General features: G+C 44.4%; 1 protein-coding gene across 1 annotated transcript in view; it reads right to left on the bottom strand.

The window, feature by feature from the left end:
* The window catches only part of dazl (deleted in azoospermia-like), a 331,824-nt gene that overhangs the window by 274,864 nt on the left and 36,930 nt on the right, over window positions 1-20,030 (bottom strand). The window contains exon 2 of the mRNA XM_072510237.1: window positions 17,563-17,613. Coding sequence (XP_072366338.1) covers window positions 17,563-17,613 — 51 coding nt within the window. The remainder of the gene's footprint in view (window positions 1-17,562; window positions 17,614-20,030) is intronic.

The raw sequence follows: 20,030 nt of genomic DNA, 5'->3' as shown, positions 1-20,030 counted from the left end.
ATGCCGGCGTGGCGCGATTCGCGCGGCATGCCGGCAATTCTCCGCTGCAGGGTCGTAGAATCCCACCCAACACTTTGGCTCCAGGGATGAAGGGCTTCAGATAAAAAGACTGGAGAGTTGGAGCTATTCTTCTGAAGAGATATGATAACGGTGTTCAAAGAGGGAACTGGACATAATAGAAAGGGAGAAATTGTTCCCATTGGTGGAAGGACTAAGGACCAATCACAAGGAAAGCTTTTTACACAGCTAGTGATAGTAGCTGAAATGCATTGCCAAGTGGTGCCACATTCCATAGTGGCTTTCAAAGGGGAATTGGATAATTATCTGGAGAAACAATTTTCAGGACAATGGGGAAAAGACGATGGGAAGGGACCAACTGAGCTGCTGTTGCAGAAAGCAGACCAAATGCCCTTGTGCTGCACCATTCCACAAGTCAGTGCAATGATCTATCTCTTTAAATAATTCCAACATAAATATTCCATATAAATGGGATACATAGAACATAGAAAAATACAGAACAGAACAGGCCCTTCGGCCCACGAAGTGCCGAACTTTTGTCCTAGATTAATCATAGATTATCATAGAATTTACAGTGCAGGCCATTCGGCCCATCGAGTCTGCACCGGCTCTTGGAAAGAGCACCCTACCCAAGGTCAACACCTCCACCCTATCCCCATAACCCAGTAACCCCACCCAACACCAAGGACAATTTTGGACACGAAGGGCAATTTATCACAGCCAATCCACCTAACCTGCACATCTTTGGACTGTGAGGGGAAACCGGAGCACCCAGAGGAAACCCACGCGCACACGGGGAGGATGTGAAGACTCCGCACAGACAGTGACCCAAGCCGGAATCGAACCTGGGACCCTGGAGCTGTGAAGCAATTGTGCTATCCACAATGCTACCGTGCTGCCCTTAAGAACAAATAAATCTACACTATATCATTCTACCGTAATCCATGTACCTATCCATGCCCCCACTACTCTCTGGGTAAAGTACCTACCTATGACATCCCCCCCTATATCTTCCACTATTCACCTTAAATTTATGTCCCCTTGTAATAGTTTGTTCCACCCGAGGAAAACGTCTGTCTACTCTATCTATTCCCCTGATCATCTTATAAACCTCTATTAAGTCGCCCCTCATCCTTCTCCGTTCTAATGAGAAAAGGCCTAGCACCCTCAATCTTTCCTCGTAAGACCTGCTCTCCAGTCCAGGCAACATCCTGGTAAATCTCCTTTGCACCTTTTCCAAAGCTTCCACATCCTTCCTAAAGTGAGGCGACCAGAACTGCACACAGTACTCCAAATGTGGCCTTACCAAGGTTTTGTACAGCTGCATCACCTCCTCACAGCTCTTAAATTCAATCCCTCTGTTAATGAATGCTAGCACACCATAGGCCTTCTTCACCGCTCTATCCACTTGAGTGGCAACTTTCAAAGATGCATGAACATAGACCCCAAGATCTCTCTGCTCCTCCACATTGTCAAGAACCCTACCGTTAACCCTGTATTCCGCATTCATATTTGTCCTTCCAAAATAGATAACCTCACTTTTCAGGGTTGAACTCCATCTGCCACTTCTCAACCCAGCTCTGCATCCTATCTATATCTCTTTGCAGCCAACAACAGCCTTCCTCACTATCCACAACTCCACCAACCTTCGTATCGTCTGCAAATTTACTGACCCACCCTTCAACTCCCTCATCCAAGTCATTAATGAAAATCACAAACAGCAGAGGACCCAGAACTGATCCCTGTGGTACGCCACTGGTAACTGGGATCCAGGCTGAATATTTGCCATCCACCACCACTCTGACTTCTATCGGTTAGCCAGTTGGTTATCCAACTGGCCAAATTTCCCACTATCCCATGCCTCCTTACTTTCTGCATAAGCCTACCATGGGGAACCTTATCAAATGCCTTACTAAAATCCATGTACACTACATCCACTGCTTTACCTTCATCCACATGCTTGGTCACCTCCTCAAAGAATTCAATAAGATTTGTAAGGCAAGACCTACCTCTCTCAAATTCATGCTGACTATCCCTAATCAAGAAGTGTCTTTCCAGATGCTCAGAAATCCGATCCCTCAGTACCCTTTCCATTACTTTGCCTACCACCGAAGTAAGACTAACTGGCCAGTAATTCCCAGGGTTATCCCTATTCCCCTTTTTGAACAGGGGCACGACATTCGCCACTCTCCAATCCCCTGGTACCATCCCTGTTGACAGTGAGGACGGCAAGATCATTGCCAACGGCTCTGCAATTTCATCTCTTGCTTCCCGTAGAATCCTTGGATATATCCCGTCAGGCCCGGGGGACTTGTCTATCCTCAAGTTTTTCAAAATGCCCAACACATCTTCCTTCCTAACAAGTATTTCCTCGAGCTGACCAGTCTTTTACAACTGTCCTCTCCAACAATATGGCCCCTCATTTGTAAATACATTTGTAAATACTGAAGAAAAGTACTTGTTCAAGACCTCTCCCATCTCTTCAGACTCGATACACAATCTCCCACTACTGTCCTTGATCGGATCTACCCTCACTCTAGTCATTCTCATATTTCTCACATACGTGTAAAAGGCCTTGGGGTTTTCCTTGATCCTACCCGCCAAAGATTGTTCATGCCCTCTTAGCTCTCCTAATCCCTTTCTTCAGCTCCCTCCTGGCTATCGTGTATCCCTCCAGCACTCTGTCTGAACCTTGTTTCCTCAGTCTTACATAAGTCTCCTTCCTCTTGACAAGACATTCAACCTCTCGTCAACCATGGTTCCCTCACTCGACCATTTCTTTCCTGCCTGACAGGGACATGCATATCAAGGACACGTAGTACCTGTTCCTTGAACAAATTCCACATTTCACTTGTGTCCTTCCCTGACAGCTTATGTTCCCAACTGATGCACTTCAATTCTGGTCTGACAACATCATATTTACCCTTCCCCCAATTGTAAACCTTGCCCTGTTGCACGCACCTATCCCTCACCATTACTAAAGTGAAAGTCACAGAATTGTGGTCACTATCTCCAAAATGCTCCCCCACTAACAAATCTATCACTTGCCCTGGTTCATTACCAAGTGCCAAATCCAATATGGCCTGCCCTCTGGTCGAACAATCTACATACTGTGTTAGAAAAGCTTCCTGGACACACTGCACAAACACCACCCCATCCAAACTATTTGATCCAAAGACTTTCCACTCTGTTTGGGAAGTTGAAGTCGTCCATGACTACTACCCTGTGACTTCTGCACCTTTCCAAAATCTGGATCCTAATCTGTTCCCCCACATCTCTGCTACTATTGGGGGGGCCTATAGAAAAATCCGAACAAGGTGACTGCTCCTTTCCTATTTCTAACTTCAACCCATACTACCTCAGTAGGCAGATCCTCCTCGAACTGCCTTTCTGCAATGGTTATACTATCTCTAATTAACAATGCCACCCCACCACCTCTTTTACCACCCTCCCTAATCTTATTGAAACATCTATAACCAGGGATCTCCAAGTCATTTCTGCCCCTCTTCGATCCATGTTTCCGTGATGGCCACCACATCGTAGTTGCAAGTACCGGTATCCATGCCTTAAGTTCACCCACCTTATACCTGATGCTTCTTGCGTTGAAGTATACACACTTCAACCCATCTCCATGCCTGCAAGTACTCTCCTTTGTCAGTGTTCCCTTTTCCACTGCCTCACTACACGCTTTGGCATCCTGAATATCGGCTACCTTAGTTGCTGGACTACAAATTTGGTTCCCATTCCCCTGCCAAATTAGTGTAAACCCTCCCGAAGAGTACTAGAAAACCTCCCTCCCAGGATATTGGTGCCCCTCTGGTTCAGGTGCAACCCTTCCTGCTTGTACAGGTCCCAGCTTCCCCAGAATGTGCTCCAATTATCCAAATACCTGAAGCCCTCCCTCCTATACATTCCTGCAGCCACGTGTTCAGCTGCACTCTCTCCCTATTCCTAGCCTCGCTATCACGTGGCACCAGCAACAAACCAGAGATGACAACTCAGTCTGTCCTGGCTTTTAACTTCTAGCCTAACTCAGTAAACTCATTTATTACCTCCACACCCCTTTTCCTACCTACGTCTTTGGTACCAATGTGCACCACGACTTCTGTCTGCTACCCCTCCCCCTTAAGGATCCTGATGACACGATCCGAGACATCCCTGGCCCTGGCACCAGGGAGGCCACCTACCTTCCTGGAGTCTCGCTCGCGACCACAGAATTTCCTATCTATTCCCCTAACCATTGAATCTCCTACTACTATTGCTTTCTTATTCTCCCCTTCCCTTCTGAGCCCCAGAGCCAGACTCAGTGCCAGCGAGCTGGCCGCTAGGGCCTTCCCCCGACCCCCCAACAGCATCTGTCTGCCTGTTTGTTTTCTTTCCCCCGACTGTAACCCAGCTAACTCTTGTCCTGTACCTTGGGTATGGTTACCTCCCTGTAACTCTTCTCTATAACCCACTTTGCCTCCCGGATGATCCGAAGTTCATCCAGCTCCAGAACACGGTCTCGGAGGAGCTGGGTGCACTTCCTGCAGGAATAGTCAGCGGGGACACCGGTGGTATCCCTCACCACCCATATCCTACAGGAGGAGCATGCAACTGCCCTAGCCTCCATCCCCTCTTACCTTACAGAATATAGCTGCCCTGTGGACCAACTGGACCTCCGCCCTCAGACTCTGCTCCCAGTCAGCTGCACTCTGTAAACTCCTGGCTCCCTTCTCGCTCTTTGCGGAAATGAAATGAAAGGAGCACCTTACTCCCTCCTCACCCACCTCCCTCAGTCACCAAACTCTCACTACAGCACTCAAATGCACCAAATTCAGCACTCAGTCCTACACAAGCTTTTGCAAGACTATGTCACAAAACACATCCCCCTTATTTTTCCAAGCATCAGCATACTTATACTCATCCAGAAGATATTTTTGCAAGTTTGAACCAATACCAATTGAAGAAGAGTGCATAAGTGAAGAAGAGCAAAACAATACTCTGATGGGCAAGAGTTCCATCTAGAGTACATTCTTAAAATTTGACACCGAAACATCCTGGGTGGGATTCTCTGACCCCGGGCCAGGTCAGAGAATCACCGGGATGGGGTGCGATTTTCTCCCTCCCCCCATATTATCCATCTTTCCTTACTCTTTCTCCACTTTGCTTCAGCCTTCCTCTCCCCCCACATCTACATCTGTCAGAGTTTACCCTCCAATGTCAGTTTCTCTGCTGTTTGGCCTTTCACATCTTGTGTTCTCTGGGGACTGCCATTAGCACTCTTTCCCCTTGGTTTCAGTGGCCATTAGCACCCAGTTTCCCTGGGTTTCTGTGGCTGAGACTCATCTTTCATTCTCACTCCACAGTATAAATATTTCCCACTTTCTCTGCCTGTTAGCTTTGACAAAGTCATCAGACTCGAAACGTTAGCTCTTCTCTCCGTACAGATGCTGCCAGACCTGCTGAGATGTCCAGAATTTTCTCTTTCCTGTCCAGTCACTGTTTGCTACTGGATATATCAAAACTCCATGGGTGTTCATCCATATTGCCAATGTGATTTAATGCATACTGTTTTTGCTTCCATTCAGATGAACCACCGGAAACTAGTAATTTGGTATTAAGGTCTTTTGATTGTCTCTGCCCGATTTTGGTCTTCTGCTGCTACATTAAACATTTGTTTCATCAGAAGTGCTTTTGCTCAGAAATCTTTGCTGAACTCTTTGTTTGTTTAGGCCCACGTAGACTCATCTCCCAAGTATTATTACTGGCGAAGTAACCATTCTGACAATTTGCATGGATCCATTCTGCTACATTCTCTCAGGATCAAGCCAGTGGCTGGTCCCTGTTCTCATGGCATGTCTCATCTTGGTCATCTTCTTCAAGGTCGATTTCTTCTATTCTTGCATCAATTTTTCATACCACCGAATTCCCTTACTGCAGCAGTTATGTGAGGAGTTGGAAAATGTTGCTACTTTTAGCTTGAAACCAGTTGTGTGCTTCATTCTTTTTGCTGGGGGACCATTTCACAGAATCATAGAATCCCTACAATGCATAAGGAGGCCATTCAGCCCACTGAGTCTGCACCGATAAGGAGGCCATTCGACCCAGAGTCTGCACCGATCTTCTGAAAGAGCACTCCACCTAAACCCACTTCCCCACCTTATCCCAATAACCACTTAACCTAATCGCACATCCTTGGAACTAAGGGGTGATTTATTGGGGTCAATCCACCAAACATCCACATCTTTGGACTGTGGGAGGAAACCAGAGCACCCAGAGGAAACCCACACAGACACAGGGAGAAGCAACTCCAGTCACTTGAGGCCAGAATTGAACCCGGGTCACTGGCGCTGTGAGGCAGCAGTGCTAACCACTGTGCTGCTCGGTTTCTGGTTATTATGGATCATGCATTGTCTACTCTGGGTGGGTGAGACTTAAACTTGTGCATCTTGACAATACAGCTACAACACTGGAAAACTACCCAGGCGTGTCCTGTCCAGAAAAAGCAGGACAAAAGCAATCCAACCAATCACTGCCTCTTCAAGCCACTCTTGATCAACAGCAAAGATATGGAAGATGTCATGTACTGTGCTTCCAAGCAGCACTTACTCAATAATAACCTGCTATATGACACTCACGTTTGTGTTCTGCCAGGATCACTCTGCTCCTGACCTCATTACAGCCTTGATCCAAACATGACAAAACAGCTGAACTAGGTGAGGCAAATGACTGGCTTTGACATCAAAGCAGTATTTGACTCTGGGTCTGTACTCGTTGGGAGTTTAATAATAATCTTTATTGTCACAAGTATTACATTAACACTGCAATGAAGTTACTGTGAAAAGCCCCAAGTCGCCACATTCCAGCACCTGTTCGGGTACACAAGGAGGATTCAGAATGTCCAAATTATCTAACAACACATCTTTCGGGACTTGTGCGAGGAAACCCACACAGACACAGGGAGAACTTGCAGACTCCACACAGATAGTGACCCAAGCCGGGAATCGAACCTGGGACCCTTCAGCTGTGAAGCAACAGTGCTACCGTGCTGCCCATGTTTAGAAGGACGAGGGGGGGGATCTTATTGAATCTCACAGGATACTGAGAGACATAGATAGAGTGGACATGGAGAAGGTGCTTCCACTGGTCGGATAAACTAGAACCTGAGGCCACAGCCTCAGTAAGAAGGGACGATCCTTTAAAACGGAGGAGGAATTTCTTCAGCCAGAGAGTGGTGAATCTGTGGCGCAGAAGATTGTGGAGGCCAAATCACTGAGTGTCTTTAAGACAGAGATAGATGGGTTCTTGATTAATAAGGGGATTAGGGGTTATGGGGAGAAGGAAGGAGAATAAGGATGAGAAACATATCAGCCATGATTGAATGGCAGAGCAGTCTCAATGGGCCGAATGACCTAATTCTGCTCCCTTGACTCATGGCTGATCTGGTTGCAGAAGCTCCACTTTAATGTTTTTAAACTCTATCCTCTAGTTCTAGTCCCCTACAAGAGGAAACATCCATTCTCTCAGGATCTTAAATGTTTCAATAAGATCGCCTCTCATTCTTCTAAATTCCAATCCGTATAGGTCCAACCTCTTCAACCTTTCTTTGTAAGATAAGCCCTTCATCCCAAAATTGAGTCAAGCAAACCTTCTCTAAACTATTTCTGATGCAATGCTTCTTTTTTTTTTTAAATGACAGTCTTCCTGATAGGTGCTCACCAATGCCTTGTACAGTTGCAGTAAAACTTCCTGATTTTTATCTCTCATTCCCCTTCCTCATCACTTGCTGTACCAGGACACCCAAATCCCTTTCTACAACAAAGTTCTGCAATCTTTCTCTATTTAAATAGTACACTACTTTTCAATCTTCCTGTCAAAAGTAAACAAGTTCATATTATGCTCCCATCTGCCAAGTTTTTGCCACTCACAAACGGTCTATATCTCTTTTCAGGCTCTATACCTACTTTTGACAACTTAATGACTGTTACAAAACTGAACATGTGACTATTCATTTGATCTATTGTGCAGCTTGAAAATCTTATTTAGCACCTTTCACAATCACAGGACACCTTAAAGTATTTTACAACTAATCAAGTACTTTTGAAGTGTAGTCACTGTTGTAATGGAGGAAAGCAACTACACAACAACTGGACTTGGAAATACATAGCCGCTCCTTCATTGTCACTGCTTCAAAATTCTGGAGTCCAGACCTTATTTACAGCCTTGGTCTAAAGTTTGGATAACTAACTTAAATAAAAAGTTAGTGATTGGGCTAAAGAGCTGAAATAAAGAGAGGAGGTGGGGGTTGCTGCTGTCCTTGGTATCAATGCAGCATTTGACCAAGGAGCCCAAGGAAAATTGAAGTCAATAGGAATCAGAGGGAAAACTCCAGTTTTTGGAATCACAACTCGCACAAAATAAGATGGGTGTGGTTGGAGGCCAATTATCTCAGCCCAGGACATGATAGGAGTTCCTCAGACCCAACCATCTCACTACTTCAATTAAGTCAGAAATAGGAATATTTGCCGATGAGTGCACAACATTCAGAACTTGAAACTGAAGCAGTCCGCAGGCAGAACTACCTAGACATCATTCAGGCTTGGGCTGATGTGGCACATGAATATTTGTGCCACACAACTGCCAAGCAATGACCATCTCCAACAAGAGAATCTAATCATCTTCCTTTGACGTTCAATGGCATTACCATCACTTAATCTCCTACCATCAACATCCTGAGGGTTACCATAACTGGATCAGCCATAAAAATACTGTGGCCATATAAACAGGTCAGAGGTTGGGAATGCTAGAGCAACAATTCACCAATTCCCCAAATGCCGTCTAATCTACAAGGCACAATCAGGAGTGTGATGGAATAAGATCCACTTGTCTGAATAGTGCAGCACCAACACCACAAGCTCAATATCACTCAGATCAAAGCAGACCATTTGATCAGCAGCCACTTTAAAACTTGACTTGAAATGTCGTCACCGTTCCTTTGCCACTGGGTCACCAAAACCTGTAATACCCTTCCTAACATTGTGGGTGTACCTATAAAAAAAGACTGCAGAACTTCCACGGTGACTCACCAGCACCTCCTCAAAAGGCAATTAGGGAGGGTCAATAAATGCTGGCCAGTGACAAATTGAAAACCCAATTTGTATTCAACAAGCTTCCACAAACAGCAATATGATAATAATCAATTGACCTGATTTGTTTAGTGATTTGATGCAGATACAAATGTTGGCAAGAGACCAGAGATAACTCCCCGACTCACCCTCAATGGGTCTTTGCCATCAGAGAGAACAGACTGGGCCTCAGTTTAATCTCTCAGCTGAGACAGCATATCCAACACTATTTTGACCTGAGTTTTTGCATTCATAGAACATCACAGCACAGTACAGGCCCTTCGGCCCTTGATGTTGCGCCGACCTGTGAAACCACTCTAAAGCCCATCTACACTATTGCCTTATCGTCCATATGTCTATCCAATGACCATTTGAATGCCCTTAGTGTTGGCGAGTCCACTACTGTTGCAGGCAGGGCATTACTACTCTGAGTAAAAGTTTTTGGAGTGGCTTAAACCCACAATTTTCTGGTTCAAGTCATGGCCAACAACATCTGGTAGTTCAACAGTTTAACGCAGTACCGGCTTTTACAGAGAAAAAGTTGTCCCTATACTTTGTAGGTCAGTCTCTTGAAGATGGCATAGCTTAATAGCAGCATCCTTTGGGAGCAGTGTTAGTGAAATGCCAGGCTGCACTGCCTAGGTCAGTAAACGCAGGTCATAGGTAACAAGTACCAACAAAAATCAGAGCTGCATTCACACTTGATAGGAAGATCAGGTTAACAAGTCAAAACCTTGGCGCATCATTAGAACTCCAAAAGGAATCAATATCCTGAGCCTTTCCTGCAAGCACAAATGTTCAATTACAGAATTGTTACGGCACAGGGGACAGCCATTTGGCTCTTGTATCTGTTCCATACCTGCTCTCCATCAAGCATCATGACTAAGTGCCATTCCTCTTACTCCAACACATTGTTTGTTTCTATTCAATTCAAATAATCATCTAATGCCCTCTTGAAAATAGGAGTAAGTCTTGTAATACTAAACTAAATGAGGCAAATGAATTTAAACAAGTTGACAAAAGCATATTGGCAACTGTGCAGTTTTCAGTCAAATTCTAGTCACTCATGCACATCCTTGAAGATCAACTTGGGACTTCGGCAATGTGGAGACGGGATGGAGTGTGGTTGTCCCTCAAGGGGATGGGTATATTCCATATCAAACAAACAGAAAAATTCACATATGACAATTTCTCAGTGGCTTAATCTAGAAGCAAAAATTGAAATTGGCACCTATGCCTGCTTGTAAGCAGGCACAAGACTGGCAGCAAAACACCGATTTTCAAATTGGAATCTAATTAACTTAAGTACTATTGCTCCAATTGTTGAATACTTTCAGGTCATTTACCTGACCTACTGCACAGAACTGCATCCTTCCTTACTGGACATGCAACATATTAATTAGGCAAATAATGTTGGATGCATTCTCAATCAACCTGACGATATGGGCGAGTTCAGCAAATTAAGTTTCTCGGTGCCCGAATCTGTACACAGAACAATTCAGCCACCAGAAAACTGTCAAGTTTATATTAACCCACCAGATCCATCATTGCATTCTATAGTACCATCTTTTATGCTATCTGATGCAGTCTTCTCCCATTTGATCTCTGCCACTTTTCCCCATTGCAGAACACTGGAAAGGTCCCATCCTACTGTACAAACATCCCCTGCAACTATTACAGAGGTGCATTATTCTCCTTGGGCATGCCATCATATTTCAATGCTCTCCTCTACTGGTCTGGCTCTGTATAATAGCCCTTGCATGGTTCTATTCTACAGCACATAATAAGGAGGCAAGTAGCAGATTCAGGTTGAAAGATTGGTGAAATGGGTAGATTCATAGCAGAAGAGATTTAAAACAAAAAAGGAATGAGGTCTTGCATTTTGGAAGAATGAAGGGGCACTGTGAACTTATTTTAAAGGGGGTGCAGGAATAAACCTGGCAGTTTACATACACAAATCTTTGAACACAACAGGCCAAGTTGATGGTTGTTAAAACCTAGAGTACAATTGTACAAAAGCATGCTAAACCATTACAAATCCAAAAGCAAAAAGCAGAATAATGGATGATGGAAATCTGAAATGACAACAAAATGCTGGAAGTAGCACACAGATGCTACCTGGCCTGCCAAATGTGAACAGAATTGTGTTTATTCGATTATACGCCCATGGTTAGGTTTCAGCTAGCATATCATGCAGAATTCCAGGCACACTTTAGGAAGGATGCCATGGTCATGGAGATTGTAGAGATACAATTGCACCAAGGATGAGAGCCTTCAGTTTTGTGAGGAGTCTGAAGCCCAAGATTTCTCCCATTAGATCAAAAGAGGAGATTTAAGGAGAGTCCAAAGTTGAAGAGCTTTGATGCGGTACAGAGGCGAAACGGTTTCCATTTGGCAAGAGGGTCAGAAGAGTAGACAAATTTAAGTAATTGACAAAAACCAGAAGAGGGATATGATTTTTTTTATTAAATAGTGGGTTATGATGGTCCAGAATTGGATAAATAATCAAAAGGTTAAATGATTCAGGGTTATAAGGAAAGACCAGATTAGTGGCACTCATCGAATAGCTCTTTCAAAGAACTGACATTGGCAAGATGGGCTGGCTATATTGTAAGATTTTATGATCTCTATGAATTACTTTACCCTTCCCTCCAGGGGACCATTTTTGCTTCCACCTACTCATTAGAAATAAGTGTATGTAATTTGACCAATCAAGCCTGCTTTGCCATTCAATAAGATATTGCTGATCTAACGGTGTCCTTAATTTCATTTTTTGCCTGTTCCTATAGCCTCTGGCTAACTTGTAGTTCAAAAATATGTTTAGCTCTCGGTGGAAGAAAAGTGAAAAGAATAATAGCTCTCAGAAAAAATTCTTGCACATCCCATCTTAGAAAGATCACTAAACTGTAGCCCCAGTTCTAGATTCCCTGAGAGAAAACACTCAAATCTACCGTCATGCCCCTTCAGAAATATCACAATAGGGAAATGAAGAGTTCAGAAATGGAGTCCAAAAATGAAGCAGACAATTTAAAGGTTTAAACAGAATGGAAAACTGCTAGCAGCATAGCTCGCTGAGTCACAGGCTTCCCATTCAAACCTAAGCTTGTTAGGGAGTGCATAATACAATTCAGCAAAGACCCATTGTTCTTCAAGACATTCCTGTAGGACCAGACATCCTCCCATTAACAGAGTCGGAGGACCTAATGGTCTAGTAATGGAAATCTAGTTGCATATGAATAGCCTAGCTCCAGTCTTTTATAATAATAATCTTTTATTGTCACAAGCAGGCATACATCAACATTGCAATGAAGTTACTGTGAAAAGCCCCTAGTCGCCACATTCGGGCGCCTGTTCGGGTACAGAGGGAGAATTCAGAATGTCCAATTCACCTAACAGCACGTCTTTCCGGGCTTGTGGGAGGAAACCGCAGCACGCAGACACGGGGAGAACGTGCAGACTCCACAGACAGTGACCCAAGCCGGGAATCGAACCTGGGACTCTGGAGCTGTGAAGCAACAGTGCTACCCATTGTGCTACCGTGCTGCATTTCGCACAGTTATGGGTTATCAGCGAAAGAATGAGAATAAATTCAGGGTTGACCACCTCAGGGGAGAGCGTGCGATAAGATCCTTTTGAGAACAGAGGGGGAGAAGCATGCAGGCAGCCATCAGAAGAGGTAATGAAAAACTGCCAGAGAGAAAGCTTTGACAAAGGATTCGGAAAGAGATGTCCGTAACAGAAGAGATTGCTTCCCAAACCAAAGTGCTGCCTTTGTCTGGATGTGTAAGTGGAATGAAAGCTGGGTTCTAAGGCCAAGTGTTGTTTAATGGGAATTAGTGTTAAAGTTAAACTGTATATAATCTGTTAGTGTTAGAACGGTGAAGTCTGAAAGTTAAGTGTTTTCTTTTGTTTTAATAAAGTTGTTCAAAACCCATTCTTACATTATCACTCAGAGCAAATCTGTCTTTTCTAGTCTGAAAAAGTCACCCGTCCCGTTCAGATCTTAACCTTTGTTGCGGTCCACAAGTGTTTCAATAACATTACCTCTCATTCTTTTAAACAGCAATGCCCCAACCTTGCATCATAAGACAACCCCTTCTTCCCAGGAACATTCTCTAAACTGCTTCCAAAGCAATTGTATCCCTCCTTTTGTATGGAGACCAAAATGTTATCCTAGATGTGGTCTCACCAATGCTCAGTACATAAGACCATAAGACATAGGAGCAGAATAAGGCTACTCGGCCCATCAAGTCTGCTCCACCATTCAATCATGGCTAATATTTTTCTCATCCCAATTCTCCTGCCTTCTCCCCATAACCCCTGATCCACCTCGGTCTTAAAAACACTCCACAGCCTTCTGCGGCAAAGAGTTCCAGATTCACTACCCTCTGGCTGAAGAAATTCCTCGCCTTTAGTCTGAGATTGTGTCCTTTGGTTCTAGATTTCCTACAAGTGGAAACATCCTCTCCACGTCCACTCTATACAGGCCTCGCAGTATCCAGTAGGTTTCAATAAGATCCCCCCTCATCCTTCTAAACTTCAACGAGTACAGAGCCAGAGCCCTAAACCGTTCCTCATGACAAGCTCTTCATTCCAGAGATCATTCTTGTGCACCTCCTCTGGACCTTTTCGAAGGCCAACACATCTTTCCTTAGTTACGGGCCCAAAACTGCTCACAATATTCCAATGCGGTCTGATGTACTTCTGGGGCCTTATATACAGCTTCAGAAGTACATCCCTTGTAGTCTAGTCCTCTCAACATGAATGCTAACATTGCATTTGCCTTCTTAACTGCCGTCTGAATCTGCACATTAACCTTAAGAGAATCTTGAACAAGGACTCTCCAGTTCCTTTATGCTTCCGATTTCCTAAGCATTTCCCCATTTAATAGTCTATGCCTCCATTCCACCTTCCGAAGTGCATAACCTCACTTTTCCAGTGTATTCCATCTGCCACTACTTTGCCCATTCTCCAACCTCTCCAAGCCCTTCTGCAGCCCCCTTGCTTCAATACTACCCGTCCCTCTACAGATCTTTGTATCATCTGCAAACTTAGCAACAGTGCCTTCAGTTCCTTCTCCCAGATCATTCATGTATATTGTGAAAAGTTGTGGTCCCAGCACAGACCCCAGAGACACACCACTAGTCACCGGCTGCCATCCTGAAAAAGACCCCTTTATCTCACTCTGCCTTCTGCCAGTCAGCCAATCCTCTACCCATGCCAGGATCTTACTCTTAACACCATGGGCTCTCAACATATTTAACAATCTCCTATATAGCACCTTGTCAAAGGCCTTCTGGAGATCCAAATAAACTCACATCCACTGGTTCTCCGTTGTCTAATTTTCTTGTTATCTCCTCAAAGAACTCTTAACAGGTTTGTCAGACATGACCTCCCCTTGACGAAGCTGTGCTGACTCAGTCCTATTTTATCATGCCCTTCCAAGTACGCCACGCTTTCATCCTTAATAACGGACTCTAAAATCTTACCAATGATGGAAATCAGGCTAACCTATAATTTCCAGTCTTCTGCTTCCCTCCCTTCTTAAACAGCAGTGTTACATGAGCCACTTTCCAGTACTCTGGGGCCATTCCTGCCTCCAGTGATTCCTGAAAGAGCACCGTTAATGCCTCCAGAATCAGCTCTTTTAGAGCCCTGGGATGTAGTCCATCCAGTCCAAGTGATTTATCCACCTTCAGACCTTTCAGTTTCCACAGAACCTCCTCATTAGTGATGGCCACTGCACTCACCTCTGCCCCCCTGATTCTCCTGGAGCTTTGGGATCCCACTGGTGTCTTCCACCATGAAGACTGATGCAAAGTAACTATTCAGTTCCTCTGCCACTTCGGTTTCCTATTACTTCTCCAGCCACATTTTTCAGTGTTCCAATGTCTATTTTTGCCTCTTTTACCTTTTATATATTGAAGAAAACTCTTACCATCTTCTTTTAGATTACTAGCTAGCACTCATATTTCATCTTCTTCCCCCTTATTGCTTTTTTAGTTGTCCTCTGCTCTCTTTTAAAGGCTTCTCAATCCTCTGGCTTCCCACTAATATCGCTTCTCAATCCTCTGGCTTCACCACTTTGTATGCTTTTGCTTGTATGCGGTCCTTGACTTCCCTAGTCAGCCATGGATGCCTTGTCCTCCCCTTGGTATGCTTCCGCATCCTTGGGGTGAATTTCTGTTGTGCCTCCCGAATAATCCCAAAAAACTCTTGCCATTGCGGTTCCCTGCTAGGCTCCTTTTCCAATCAACTCTAGCCAACTCCTCCCTTATGTCTTTGTTGTTACCCTTATTTAATTGTAGTACCGTTACATCGGATTCCAGCTTCTCCCTCTCAAACTGCAGGGTAAATTATAACATATTGTAGTCACTGCTCCCAAGGGTTCCTTCACCTTAAGTTCCCTAATCAAGTCTGCCTCATTGCACATCAAATCCAGAATTGCATGTTAGCTAGTAGGCACCGTGACAAGCTGCACCAAAACAACATCTTAAGATATTCCACAAATTCCTTTTCTTTGGATCCACGACCAACCTGATTTTCCCAGTCCATCTTCATATTCAAATCCCCCCACGATTATTGTAATGTTCCCTTTTTTACATGCCATTTCTATCTCCGGATTTATTTTCTGCCCCAAATCCAGACTACTGATAGGGGGCCAGTACATAACTCCTATTAGGGTCTTTTTACCTACTCCACTCTACCCACAGAGATTCTATGCCTTTTGATCCTGTATCAGTCCTGGCTATCGATTTAACTTCATTCCTCATCAACAATGCAACCCCGCTCCCTTTGCCCACCTGCCTGTCCTTAGGACACATATCAGTGTATATTTAGATCCCAGCCCTGGTCCCCTCACGTCTGTGATGCCCACAACATCGTACTGGCCAATTTCAATGTGCGCAACAAGCTCATTTACTTTGTTCCGTATATTGCGGGCATTTAACACCGAGTCCTGCATTGACCACCTTCCTTCTCACACTTATCACTTTTACTGCCCGAGGGTGATGTTGTTCTCCATTTCCCCTTCAGTTATTACACCTTCTGAACGAACACTCTAGTTTCCACCCACACCGTAGTAGTTTAAATCCTCCTGACTGACTTTAGCAAACCTCCCAGCCAAGATATTGGTGCCCCTCCAGTTTAGATGCAACCCGTCCTTTTGCACAGGTCCCACCTGCCCAGAAACAGATCCCAATGGTCAAGAAATCTGAAACGAAACCCTCCCTCCTACACCACTAGTTTAGCTGCACTGTCCTCTTATTTCTAGCCTCACTGGCACATGTCACGGAGTACATTTGTAGTAAGTTCCTACTTTTATATTCCATTCCCCTTGCAATATCTGTTAACCTTCTATTTGCCTTCCTAATTACTTTGTGATTCATTTACAAGGTCATTCAGATCCCTCCATCCCACATCATTCAGCAGTCTGTCCATTCAAGTTCTCTTTTTACCATTTTCCCCATCTCGAATATAATAATAATCTTTATTGTCACAAGTAGGCTTACATTGCAATGAAGTTAGTGAAAAGACCCTTGTCGCCACATTCCGGCACCTGTACAGGTACAGAGGGAGAATTCAGAATGTCCAAATTACTTAACAGCACATCTTTTCGGGACTAGTGAGAGGAAACCAGAGCACCCAGAGGAAACCTACACGCAGACACTGGGAGAACATGCAAACTCCACACAGACAGTGACCCAGCCAGGAATTGATCCTGGGACCTTGGGGCTGTGAAGCCACAGTGCTAACCACTGTGCTACCATGCTCCCCACAGACCTGATTTGCTGGTGCACACCACTGTCCCTTCTTATTCTGGTTATCATTACCTGTATTGTTACTCTGCATTTATGGCCATGCCCTTCCACATCAACTTCCTAAAATTGCCCTTATGTGAACACTCCCTTTCACTATTAGTTTAAAGCCCTCTCCACAGACTTAGGTTACTGGTCCCAGCATCATTCAGATGGCCACCGCAACAGTACAACTCCCTCTTTCCCAAGTACTGGTGCCAGTGGACCACGGATCAAAACCTTTCTCCCACACCAAACTTTGCATCATGCATTTAACTCTCAATCATTTTTGTGCCAATTTGTTTGTGGCTCAGTTAGTAACCCAGAGATTGTTAACTTTGTAGTCCTGCTTTTTAATTTATCCCTTAACTGTTCATACTCCCTCAGCAAAACCTCGGTCTTATCAGTGTCCTTGGTACACACGTGGACAATGACAACTGGGTCCATCTCCTCCCACCAAGTTGCTCTCCAGTCCAGAAATACCCTTAACGTTGGCACAAGGCAGAAAACTATGCTACAGAACTCCCTCTTGAGCCACAGGGAACTCCCCTTCTCCCAAACTATATACACTATCCTCTACTACAACTATATTCCTTCACCCCTCCCCCCACTCGACTGGCCTCCTGAACCATGGTACTTACCATGGTCAGGTTGCTCAGTCTCTTAGCAGCTTCTGCTCTCGTCAATACAAGCTGCAAGAACATAGAATATGGATAATTGCAAGGGCTACCTTCTGGATCGCCACACATACCTCAATTTACAGTCTCACCTTCCTGTCACTAATCACAAACAAAATCTGAAGTACCTAATCTAAGGTGAGACTGCTTTCAGAAATAATATGTCCAGCTAACCTTCCGCTCTCCCGGATACATCAAAGTGCCTGAAGCGCAGGCTCCAACAACTCAGCCAGTTCCTGCAAGACACTGGAGGATAGATTTGAGACTGCCCTGAATTACATGTCACCAACAACCCATACGCTACAGTTGCAACACATCATCTGTCCTTTCCACTTTCTATCCCTTAACATCATCAGCACAAGTTCAACTTCCGTATTTAAGTTTATGACACCCATATATCCCAAATTTATTTTCTCAACCTCAAACTACTTCCATTGCTCATCTAATATATCTTGGATTGGTCAGCATCATAATCATAGAATCCTAGAGCAACACGATGACACAGTGGTTAGTACTGCTGCCTCTCTGTGCCAACAGCCGAGGTTCAATCCTGGCCCCGGGTCACTGTCCATGTGGAGTTTGCACATTCACCCTGTGAATGTCTCACCCCCACAACCCAAAGATGTGCAGAGTAGGTGGATTGACCAAGGCCAACACAAGTCAAAAGGTGGCATTCCAGGATTAAACTGCTTTGGTTAGATACTTTACACCCTTCAATACTCTTCTTGCTTATCCTGAAGGAACCAATAAGGTTGATCATATCTTAAGTGTTGCTGTGGATAAGGAATGTTGAAAATAACCTTTAAAACACAAACAATCTCACACATTGATCTACCACTGGAGGCAAAAACATTTGCTTCATTCAACATGAAATTAGATCGTCTTGTAGCTTCCTATTCTGGATGGATGAACAGAGATGGGGAAAATGGCTTCTCGTGAACTCAACTAACTTCACGTTGAGATTTAATCTTTTTGTAAAGAAAGCAGACAGCGAGGAACAGATCAACTTTGCATGTGCTCCAACATAATCAAACTTGACTCCCCATCTTCTATCGCCACCCTAACCCTCTTTCTTGGTCAGTATACATCCAGGTGTAAGTGTCGCCGCATTTATAAAGAAAATGGAGTCGGTCCTGAAGTATTTGAGTGGCTGGAAACTCAATGAATGTGTCCACGGCGGGCAGGGCATCGGCTGGCTGAACAAGTTATCATAAAGGAAAAAAGGAACGAAACGACAATCGGCCTCAACACTAAAGTCAAAACTAAAGGCGACGAGGTGGGACTAGGTGTACAAGAAAAAAAAAAACGCCCCCTCCCCGCCGGCCTCGCAACAATTGATCGCCATGAAACGTGGAAACCGCCATTTAACGATGTCAATGGCCGGCAGTCCGCTTCCCGCGACTCTCCGGAACACGTCACGTGCTTTAGGGTTTCAGTTTAATAAGTTTCATCAAAATAAAGTCAACCAACATATTGTTTGCAAGCACCCAGTGAACATAGGATGTGGAGACTAATCGCGAGTTATATCCCGCGTGTTGCTTTTACCATTTCGGCCATTTTCCTCAGCACCATCCGTTGGAGCCTCCTAGCAGGCAAACTCTGAGCAAGACACAACGCCGCCGCGCGCAATATTTATAGTCAGGATCCAATCAACACCATCCAGTAGGGGTAGCCCAATGGCTTTATTTCAGTCATCGGACGATTCGTATTCCTTCAACATTTTCTAAAAATAGCAACTATGTTAAATAATATTTAATAAAATGTTCTACAACGCGGAACTCCATAACATCAAGGCAAAGTGCTGACGATATAAACGTCTGTATTTTGGATACATCCTGCCCAGGCGGCTGATGGAAGAGTCCAAACCAGCCCGCGCTCTCAGTCAGGAGGCGCGTGAAGCGAGGCTGCAATTTAAAGGCCGCCATTTTGTTGCATGAAGAAACGTTTAACGGACAAAATATTTAAAGTTTAAAGTTGGGGGCGGGGAGGCGAAAAATAAAACCGTACCGGACTCCTGATCGTTGGAGGGGCTTCTCGAATTAATGGTTGAAGTTCACTCTCGTTCCCTCATTTCAAAGTTGGAAATTATAAAGATTGAAACTATGCCGCTGCTATTACAATTGATTAGCTATACAGTTAGAATTGGGACGTGAACCTAAAATGACCAACGCGGTCTAATTTCAGGAGCGACGCTCTCGATACCGAACGCTTGCGCTGCTTTTTGTATATTATACACATATTTCTCAGCAAGTGAGGATAGTTTGTACTCTTCAGAAAAGGGGAAGAGTTTCTGACTGATGAGTTTCTGGGGACTGCGACAGCGCCTAAATATTAACAAGCAAATACCACGGGGGAAATCTGAAATAAAAACAAAATGCTGGTTTTGGGATAGACAGCATCTATAGAGCGAGAAAGTACGTGCACCATATAAA

Source organism: Scyliorhinus torazame, chromosome 6 (assembly GCF_047496885.1).
Source record: "Scyliorhinus torazame isolate Kashiwa2021f chromosome 6, sScyTor2.1, whole genome shotgun sequence".
Taxonomy (NCBI): Eukaryota; Metazoa; Chordata; class Chondrichthyes; order Carcharhiniformes; family Scyliorhinidae; genus Scyliorhinus; species Scyliorhinus torazame.
This window is presented reverse-complemented; position numbering and strand designations above follow the sequence as displayed.